The sequence below is a fragment of the Silurus meridionalis genome, chromosome 2, assembly GCF_014805685.1.
Source record: "Silurus meridionalis isolate SWU-2019-XX chromosome 2, ASM1480568v1, whole genome shotgun sequence".
NCBI classification, from domain to species: domain Eukaryota; kingdom Metazoa; phylum Chordata; class Actinopteri; order Siluriformes; family Siluridae; genus Silurus; species Silurus meridionalis.
Window position 1 is genome coordinate 21,162,593 of NC_060885.1, and position 11,015 is coordinate 21,173,607.

General features: G+C 39.4%; 1 protein-coding gene across 1 annotated transcript; it reads left to right on the forward strand.

Moving 5' to 3' along the window:
* Nucleotides 1-361: 361 nt before the first annotated feature.
* Nucleotides 362-9,623, forward strand: ky (kyphoscoliosis peptidase). Its single transcript, XM_046868778.1, has 7 exons — nt 362-493; nt 684-1,386; nt 4,641-4,755; nt 4,931-5,048; nt 5,390-5,581; nt 7,389-7,579; nt 8,205-9,623. The coding sequence occupies exons 2-7, from the start codon at nt 688-690 to the stop codon at nt 9,548-9,550; spliced, it is 2,661 nt and encodes an 886-aa protein (XP_046724734.1). The 5' UTR covers nt 362-493; nt 684-687; the 3' UTR covers nt 9,551-9,623.
* The last annotated feature ends 1,392 nt before the right edge of the window (nt 9,624-11,015 follow it).

Sequence of the window (11,015 nt, forward strand, 5' to 3'; positions counted from 1 at the left end):
ATACAGTTTCCATCGAGGTCATGATTACCCTGGGTATTAGTGATTATATTTGCTGAAGCTTTTGTGTTATATGTGTTTGTTTACTCAGACACAGGCGTGGCTTATTTTAAAATGTTGCTGAACTAAATGACAGAATATTTTACGATGCATAAAATTCAAATGCTTATTGGAATCATGTGTTTGTGTCCACATATCTTTACACTCTTATCTTTAAAATGCCACCCTTGTCACCCTTTCCAACATCTACTAACACCCCTCCCTCCGCTATCCCTTTTAGCTCATTGGCTCTTGTGTTAAGCCCAACTATATTTTTAGGCTGTTATTCTTTCTGAGGGGTGGATACAGACAAAGTGAGGGGATAGATATAAAGAGAACCCCCCTGCAACAGGGAACAAAAGTTGTGATTGTTATTCATCTCTCTGTTCTTTATGTTCTGTTTTAATTGAAAATTAGAATACCTGCAAACTCTCCTGCAGAGAACAACAAATTCAAAGTAAGATATCGAGTTTACCTAAAAATCGTACGTTTTTTTTTTTTTTTCGGACGTGTTTTGTGAAGTGCCTCACATCATTTGTATGCTTTAACAAACGCGTTCAATAAAATGATTTATACAAATGTTTAAATATAGTGAGTCAACTAAACGCATAAACTCTGTCTTTATGTGTTTATGTCCATTCAAACAGCAAGATGACAGATGTCATGGTTCAGAAGTTCCCTTTTTCTTGCTCCCCATGCCTTAACGAAGCTGATGAACAGCCAGTCGCAGAGCAAAGATCTCACCAAAGCATCAACCAACTGGAGCAAGGAACACTGAAAGCAGCAAAGGATCCAAATAATAACCCAAACCAAGCCAACTCAAAGCTGGAGTATGAGGACACAGTGTCTGCATCCAAGGTCAGAGAAGCACAGGCTCCCAGCACAGATTCTGACCTCCAGAACATAGATATGGTCTACTCAGAATATTGCAGTACTCATTCAGAGCCTTCAGCGAGCCCAAATAGCCCCATTAAATCCTCTCTGACTTCTGATAAACAGGACAGGGATTTATCATCAGTGGAGAATAGCAGATCTAAATGCCAGGTCTCCTATAAGACCGTGTTTGAGAAATGGGCAAACCTGCAGTACGAAGAACAACGGCCAAGTACAAAGCGCCAGCTCTCTGCAGAGAGCGCAGCAAAGAGCGTGACTGTAAGGAAGAGGACCACAGTGGCAAGCAGTAAAGAAGAACCAGTAAAATCTCTCACACACACAAATCCTGGCACACAGCTCAGGAAAGCTGGTCTACCCATACGCTTGTCCTGTCAAAGGCAGCCAAGAAGACAGCTGTTCACCAGCACTGGGGTCTTCCACAAAATGGACACACACGTAATTAGCAAAGGGAAGGAGGTACAGTCACACACACACACACACACACACACACACACACACACACACACACACAAAATAAAAATGTTGTTGTTCTGTAACTACAGAAAATCTTATAAAACTATATAATAATACAAAGTGCACACTGAGTTGCCAGTTAGTGGCACCTCCTCGGTCTTACCACCGTCTTTCTCAGGTCCATCTGTCAAAGTCACATAGATACAGTTTTTAATCAATAATCATAGTAACTTTTTCATTGCTCGCTTCAGAGTATGAATGACAATTTTTATTTCAGTAATTCATCCTCAGTGAGCACTTTATCATAGCTAGGTTCACAGTGCTTCCAGATGTTGGGAAAAGAAGCAAGGGGGGAGAATTAACACACATTCACACCTAGGTACAATTAAGAATCTGTCTTTCTACATGTTTTTAGAAATGTCGGGATGTGAAGACTGGGAAAAGCTAATATGACACATTTAACACCAATCCAACATGATGGGTTGTTTTCACTGATCTCCACTTTTAAGGAAATACTATTAGATGGGATCAAACCAGAAACTAATAAACTCTTTCCTTAACAATTGCTGAAGGGTCAATATTTTGGAGGTTGTACCTCAGCAGCTGAACTCATAGCTGCATAGCAAATTATATTTATAATAACTATATTTGACTAAATCATCAAAGCACTGAGACAGCACTGATTAAAGTAGTAAATGACATTTCAGGTTCTGTTTCTATGATGTTACAAGATTACTTTTCCCCCCATTTCTATATAAAACATTTTTTTGGCCCATAGGTATCACATCAGATCTGAGCATTATCAATTTGCAAACACCAATGTTGACCTCTCTATTCAAATGAAAGTTTGGTGTGTCATAAGATTCTTTTCTAGCCATTGCTTTATTTATTTTTTTATTTTTTTATTTTTTATTTTCATTTTGTGCTACCTCTGGGTACAATTATTTCTAAATATTCATACAAACAGAAGCTTTCCTTGCTATGCTAATGACACACAGTGGTATGTTTCAGCAAAACCTAATGAGAGTCACCAGAGTAATAAATTGCAGGAATGTGTAAAGGACATTAGACACTGGATGCTGAGTATCTTCCTTCTGCTTCATTTAGGCAAGACAAAAGTTTACTAGTGCCACGGGCAGCTAGAAGTAGGCTTTTATGATTATGTGATTATGAATGATGTGGCAACACTTTCTGTGATCTTTCAGTTACATCATGCACAACAGGAAAAGAACTTGGTGTGCTTGTTGAATCCGCTCTTCCATTTAAATATATTACGTAAAATACATTACTACTGTTGTATAGTCCTTTTCCATCTCAGAAAAATCTCAAGTTCTAACTATAATCTAGGTTTAAACTCTTATAATGGTTTGCTGTCTGGATCTTCCACTAAATGCATATCTAAATATACATTTTTATGTGCTGATTGGCCTCACCCCACAGTACCTTGATAAACATTTGGTCAACTGTGACCAAGTTTATTATGAAAAGGATGTTCTTTGTTATTTGGATGTTCTGAGAAAAAAGCACAATTGTGGTTTTAAGAGAATAAATGAACAGGGATGTTCAGACGTTTTTTTCTCCTACTTTCTAAAGGGGTCATTCAGGTTTGTGGACAGTAAAGTGGTCAGTCAATTATGCTCCAGAGTGTTCTTGTGACTGGGATATCTCTTAGTCCTACCTATTAGTTGTGCTGTCATAGCTACACCTTACCTACTTGGATTTACTACAAAAAAGTTTATGCCAAATTGACTTGACTACCATAGACTTTTTTCTTGATGTGACTGTAAATACTGCACATCCCAGAAGTCTGCTCAAGATAGGATAAAATCCTCGCTATCCCTTTTAAGTGTCTAGGTTTCTTTCTTGTGTCACCATCTCCTCTTGGTTCTTCATTTTCATCTAGATCAGCATCCAAATTTCGGCGACGATGTCTATTGTCAAAATTGCAGTTAGTTTTGTGTTAATTATTTTTTATTTTAACAATTTAAAAAATTGAGAACTAAAGCTGTTGATTTCCATACAGCGCTTGTTTTAAACATCCTTTGCACCCTGTACTCAGTTTCTAAACAAGACACTAGCTGAATATTTTTCATTTCATTGATTGTTTTATTGAACTCCTCGTATCAGTGCTGCTGTAGCCGACACACTCATCCCAGCCCTTCACACACTAACATGCTAATATCATCACTGCTGTGCTCAGAATGGTCCACCACCCAAAAAATGTCTGGTCAGTTTAGGCAGAATGGCAGCCCATTCCAACATCTACTATTGACAGTAGGTACACCTAATGACCAAGCTAGAAAATACTTCAGTAACTGTACATTATTACTAAATTATTATTTTTTTCTTCCTTTATTTTCCTACATATTGGCCTCCCTTCATTTGTTTATATCTTCAAACTACTTTTTACAAAGGCCATAATAGATTATTTAATCCAGGCAATGGCTCTATGCTATATATCTATCAAATTATAGCATAATTTCAGTTTTAACCAAACAACCATGGTTAAAAGTATTTAAGAATTGCTACAATTGGTTTTCCTTGACTACACAATAAAGCTAACTATATAGACATCTATACGCATCTGAATAAGACACTGGAATGTGGTCTTGAACAATGCTGGAAGACTTCTGTCATATGAGGTGTTTTTTTTGCCTCCTATTATGTTTAGCCTATTTCCTAACATAAAATGTTATTCTTAAATATTTGTTCCTTTTTTTTTCTTCTACTTCGGGTTTAACTAGCATCAGTTCCTGTTATTTATATAACTGGCTACAGAGCAGGTCAGATTGTAGCTAACAGTAAACTTTGGTAATTTACAGTTCAATTCACTTACACATTATATCACATTAACCATGTATATGCAAAAATACAGATTTATTTATTTTTTTGTCTATGTGTCCAGTCACTTAGACTCAAAACATTTACTTTGTAAAAATGCAATACATTTAAAAAATATTGACACATACATATCTATACTTATACATATGTACTCTAAGTACTTTTCCGGAGCCTGGCTGCCAATGTGTATAGTATAAATAATATTATATATATCACAGAATATACATATAATTCAGCGGCTTAACAAAACTTGACTGTTTTCTTCCTTCACATTAGATTTGCTAAGATAAGACAATGACAGAGACGTGTCTAGCTTTGCTTGTATTTTTAAGTAGAATTTCTAAACAATGTGCCATATTATTGTCTAATTATTCAATATATGATTAAACATGTCTCAGTTCTTATGTATATTTCAGCTGAAGGAGCAGGCAGTGTTCTCACCTCAGAGCATTGCTCGCGTAATAACTCAGGGGGCCAAAAACGAATTAGAAAAAATCAGGGCCATATGGGTCTGGCTCTGCCATAATATTGGTGAGTACATCCACACGTTCACTGAAACAGCAAGATAATCAAAACGCTAAATTACCTGGTGAAACAGTTGCATTTTTTCCGTTAATTAGGCAAAAGTGGCTGTAGCACAAATGCTGTAATAAGTAGAAATAACACATCATGCTCATGAATATATATTGTGTGCTTGTGTGTGCAGAATATGATTTAGATGGGTACCTGGGTCTTTCCCCAAAGCTCTGCACCCCAGAGGAAGTTATTAAGAAGGGTAGAGGAGTATGCAGTGGATTTTCCAGCATCTGTCTGGAGATGTGCAGGTGACAAACATGAGGCTACAGGACTGCTGACATGAAGAATGCTGGAGATTGTGATAGCAGTAGACAAGCCATCTCAGTGGACAGATTCTCTCATAAATATTCTATAAATGTTTAGCAACAATGCATAAAATCGAGTATCAACACAGAAATATTGTTTTAATGCTAATGAAAACATTCAGTGACCATTCTTGCCAATTCACAGGAGGCACAGCCATACTTTCATTGTTCTCTCATTTCCATAATCATTAGCATTAGAGCAGTGTAGCGTTGCAGCATAAATATTTAGAGTTTACCTGCAACTGAGGTTTGGCTGAGCTCGTTTTTCTGTCTTTTTTCTGTAGGGAAGTTGGCATTCAGTGTGAGGAGGTGAGTGGATACAGTAAGGGCATTGGGCACTGGCCTGGGCGCAGGCTGGCAGATAAGCCTTCTGATCACATGTGGAATGCTGTGTGGGTGAAGGGGCAGTGGGAGCTTCTCGATGCCTGTTGGGGGGCAGGCACTGTCAACATGGACACCAAAACCTTTATTAAGAGGTTAGTATTCTGTCACACCTCTGTGTACACCTACCTATATACTGTATACACCAGTGGTGGACAGTATCTGTCTTTTACTTTAGTATTTCTATTTGGGGAGACTGAGTTAATTAATAAACTGAGTTGATTAATAAAGAGTCTTGCAACAAAAATGATAATAGGAACATTATAGCGATAATAAATCATAGTACTTTGGATACTTACGTACCGCAATTTCCGGACTATAAAGCGCACCCAAATATAAGCCACACCCACCAAATTTTACAAAGATTTTTATTTTAAACATAAATAAGCCACACCTGTCTATAAGCTGCAATGTCTACATTGAAACTAATGAACTTTACACAGGCTTTAACGAAAAACAGTGCCTGTAACACGGTGTAACGGGTGAAATATGTTGTGGCTCCTTTAAGAGCAGAGCGGCATTTCGGGAATAGCCTGCCACATTTTTCCGGTATTACTGCATGTGTGCAAGACCGAGGAATATGTCCTTATTATTTTCTAAAGCTCATTTCTAAGCTTCTTTGACTAACCCAGGGGTCGGCAACCCAAAATGTTGAAAGAGCCATATTGACCAAAAAAAAAAAAAAAAATCTGTCTGGAGCCGCAAAAAATTAAACGCCTTATATAAGCCTTATAATGAAGGTAATTTAAGCGTCTATATTACCCCCTTAGTATCAAAATGATAAGTAGGCTACAAATACATAGTGAGCATTCATGATTAAATGTTTATTTTCCCTGCAGCGCATCCTGGAGAGAATGACGCACCACGTGACTACTCTGCTGTACGATGGTGTTTTAAGTTTAACTTCCATTATAATTTTAATGTATTATGTATTTTTTTTGACGTAAATCTTCATTGACAGAAATGTTGAAATTAAATATTTATTATACACATTTTTACAACGTTGAAAAACGTTAAGAATGTTTATTAATTTATATCGTACTGAAATAATATTATATTATTATTATTTTTTTTTTTTTTTGAAAAAGCTCCAGGGAGCCACTAGGGCGGCGCTTAAGAGCCGCATGCGGCTCTAGAGCCGCGGGTTGCCGACCCCCGGACTAACCCATAACGCTTTTGCCAAGAAAAATAAAAAAGCACGAGTTTTGGAAACCTGTCTGTGCTTATATGATTTCTGTTGCAACTGGAGTTAGCGAGCTCTCCCTTCACCCAGATTCAATGCGTTACAACGGCTTGTATCTAAACAGTAGCCTACCAAGAAAGTCATTGTTCACTGTCTTCCCCCTTCCTTTCACAACTATTTCTCTTGAGAGTTTATTTTTTGGCATCGTCGTGCGTTTAAAAATCACCATCGATGAAGCTTTTCTCCCGATGCCGTGCAGCTCAGAACACAGGTGAAGTGCGTTTTTTCAGCGTGACGAATGATTCACATTTCCTGTAGACAGTCCAAGTGAGAGGCAGGTCAAACGTCCATATTTATGATGTGGTGCGGCCCGATTCAGTAGGAGTGCATTTGATTTAATATAAAGAGGTTCATTGGTTCACCTAAACCTGTTCGGCAATTTCATTGGTCTAATATTATGGGTCTCAGTTTTTTGGTTTAAAGCTTGTGAAACCGTGAAAAACCCAGGAAAAATCCATAAATTAGCCACTTCGTTGCACTTTTACTTACTGGAGTAATATATATACTGAGGATATGTACTTTAACTCAAGTACATGGTTTGTGTACTTTGTCCACCACTGATAAACACAAGCAAGCACATATACCAACATAGAAATTCACTGCTTGTTAAAATATTAAGATAAGAAATGGTGAATAATTCTATCTGGTACATCTCTTAGATTTGACGATTTTTACTTCCTGACTGAGCCAAGAGACTTTATAAACTCTCACTTTCCTGATGAGGAGAACTGGCAACTTCTGGAAACTCCGATCTCTTTGGAACAATTTGCACTGATACCATTAAAGACTTCAGCGTTCTACACGCTGGGACTGACCCTTCAACAACCCACGCAGTACAAAATAATCACAGGTCACTCACCCACACATGTACAAAATACATTACGTGAAATAAATAACAATAAATAAATTAATGTATGTTCTCATACCACTCACCCACCCACACAGTAAGACAGAGGGGAAAAAGATTTGCATGGGGGAAAAACCAGTCAGTACATAGACATACAGTACAGACTGAGTTAATATCTGGCTCTGTGGCCCATTCTGGGAGCTCTGGGACCATACATCAGAGAGGCCCAAAATAACATTCTTCTTCTGTTTGTGAAGTTATTGTGTGCTTTAAAGATTAAAGCGTCTCAGGGGGAAGGAGGGCCAATATGTTATTGTTACTAAGATTTCCTGAAACAGTGACAGAATACCCTCTGCACACAGCAATGGATGCAAACATATAAACACTGCAAGGAAAATGTAAAAGTGAAAACAGCAACTCCCTTACTAATGACATAGTTTCCATTCAAATGTTGTAGGAGCTGTAAGAAATGCTATAAGTGCTGTACAATGCACTCCACCCTAATCTTAATTGTTCTGTTTTTTTTTTTTTCTAGACTATGTATAGGCAACTGTTTGGAAAATTGAGAATGTCTAGTTTGAACACTGAACCTGGCTAATAATCCTTTAACAAAATCTGTGTTCCACAGATGATGGAAAGACAACTGTGTCTGTGAGCTCATGCCGACGGTTGACCTTTGCCTACGAGCTCAGACAGCGGGACACTGAGACAGGAGCTGCACGGCAGAACGAGTTGGATGGCTCATGCGGTCTGCTGTCAGTGACGCAGCAGGGCATGAGTCTCCGTCTGCTGCCACCAGAGCCAGGAGCGTACGAGCTGAAGCTGTTCGCACGACCGGATGGTGACTCGGGCACTCTGCTCTGGGTCTGCACTCTGGAGCTGGAGTGTCCGGCTGTCCAACAAAGTCAGTCAGTGCCCCCAAACCCCTATCTGAGCTGGGGCTTAGGTTCCAATGCAGGTGCGCATGGGGTGAAGGCATGCAGTGTGCCAAGCCAGGATGCTCTAGAGGTTTGTGAGACAGGAGAGTGTGAGGTGGTGCTCCACACTTCGCGGCCCCTGATGATGGTCTGCGAGCTCGTACACTCCGAACTCGACTTTGCTCTGGCTAAGCGCTGCCTTGCGCTGCAAATAGCAGCAGAGCGACTAGTGTGTAACGTGCTATGCCCATACAAAGGTTACTACCGTCTTTCTGTGTTTGTGCGTGATTACGATGATGGAAGTGGCTCTTTTCAGAATGTGGGGAATTTCCTGCTGCGATGCCGGGGCTTAGGAGTGAATCAGAACATGCTTTACCCTTCTGATCTTAGTCCATGGTGTGGACCAGGAATGCGCACTCAAGCCGTCGGACTGTCTCACTTTAGCCACACAGGGGCATTGGTGAATTTGCCTCAGGGTCGCTGTAATATTACTTTTCACTGCTCCACATCACAGCTGCAAATACACGCGGTCCTCAGCGCTGAGTCGTGTCAGAAGAACAAAGAGAAGTCAAATCAGGCCGGCTTTCCACTGTCACGACACATTTTGCTCACGTTCACAGACAGCAAGGTGACAGTAAGTGTGTGTGTGCCGCAGCCTGGAGTCTATCGCCTGGGTCTGTATGGACGCACACCTCCTCAGCAAGACTACGCACCACTGTGTGACTACGTGCTACGAAGTACTTGCGACAGATGCGGAGAACCTTTCCCATGTGTGTATTCGGCGTGGGGGAAAGGGTGCGTGCTGCTGGAGCCACGGGGAGGTGTACTGGCCCCACAGAGCTGGGTGTGTTTCCGCGTGCGAGTGTCTTCAGCGTGTAGGGTGAGCGTGCTCGCAGAGCAGCGAGTAGATTTAAAAATGAATAAAAGCAGGGTGTGGGAGGGCAAGGCCTTTACAGGGGACATCGCTCAAATTAAACTGACAGCAGCCACCTCGGACACCAGCGACATGGCCGTGCTCATGACCTTTGATGTCCTTAACCTGGAGAGCAGGCTGTGATGGAAAAGAGAGGAAAAAGCAGGGGAGGGAGTCAAGAGTATGTGAATGTATATATATATATATATACACACACACACACCGTATTTTCCGGACTATAAGCTGCTACTTTTTCCTTTCTTGGTAGGCTACTGTTTGGATACAAGCCGTGTAACAGACACTGTCTTTCATTAAAGCCTGTGTAAAGTTCATTAGTTTCAATGTAGACATATAGCTTATAGGCTTATTTATGGTAAAAATAAAAATATTTGTAAAATTCAGTGGGTGCGGCTTATATATGGGTGCGCTTAATAGTCCGGAAATTACGGTGTATATATATATATATATATATATATATATATATATATATATATATATATATATATATATATACCGTATATATGTATGTGTGTGTGCTTGTTTATGACAAGAAAGCTGCTTGTAATACGGTTTTGTGTTTTATTTCTTTTAAATGGTTTGCTTCGCACTGGATGTATCTATGAAATTGTAAAAAAACGTCAAGCATTTCTTAAATACAGTGACACAAGCATTTTAAATGTCTGTCTTTGTTTTTTTCAATATATTGTTCTTGTCTCTCACAGTGTATTAATAATGCCTGCAATGGACGATGGACCTTTGTTCAGAGGGTGTGGTACAGCTATAAAGGGCATTTTAGACACAGGAGGGTGTTTTGTTTTTATTTTTTTTTGCAGCAACATCAATCAAGGCCAGAATACATGGCTCACTGCTGGATGAACAGCTTTTACAAGTAAAAAGTGCTACAAATATGCTTGAATATATATATATATATATATATATATATATATATATATATATATATATATATATATATATATATAAGAACGCAATATACTGGAGTGAACATCCTACGCTTGTCCTGGTAGACTGCACTTTCCTGCTTTAATTCTGTTACTAACCATATGCTCGTACTGAGCAAGGAAAAAACAAACGGCAAATGAGCAGCACAAGATATGGAAGCAACCCAAATTGAGGGAAATGAGAAAGATATCAGATACGACGCCAACTTTCTCCAAATTGGAGTCGTATCTAATATCAGACTGGCCCTGAGTGCTACAGGAGCCAGGGGGGACACCCTTGTTTATATGCTGCAGTCATAACAAATAGGAGCAAAGAATGCACTTGGACTGCAGATCCACTCCAAACAAGAAGTAAAACAATGCCTGCTATGTGTGTGTTTGTGTGGGTATAGCCTCAAGGGAGAAGGTCAAGTACTGCTGATGTAAGGTGCCAGTAATACTGTGTGTTGTATGTGTGTGTGAGGAGATGGTGTAGCAAAGTCGTGGGGATTCTTGGCATGTGTGTATGGACACTTTCAAGTGGGTATCAAGTCTGCTTGTCTTTGCATAAAAACAGCTGCTTGGTATGTGGCCATGATTGGATAGAGACCAAAGCTGAGGGCCAGAAAAAAGGATACGTAAATCAGATAAAACTATAGTCTTTTCTTATA

Excerpts from the sequence above, each read along its gene's own strand:
- ky (XM_046868778.1), top strand. The coding sequence starts at position 688 with ATGACAGATGTCATGGTTCAGAAGTTCCCTTTTTCTTGCTCCCCATGC. Across the intron at positions 5,582-7,388 it reads ACCAAAACCTTTATTAAGAG|ATTTGACGATTTTTACTTCC; the intron begins GTTAGTATTCTG and ends TACATCTCTTAG. Across the intron at positions 7,580-8,204 it reads GCAGTACAAAATAATCACAG|ATGATGGAAAGACAACTGTG; the intron begins GTCACTCACCCA and ends TGTGTTCCACAG.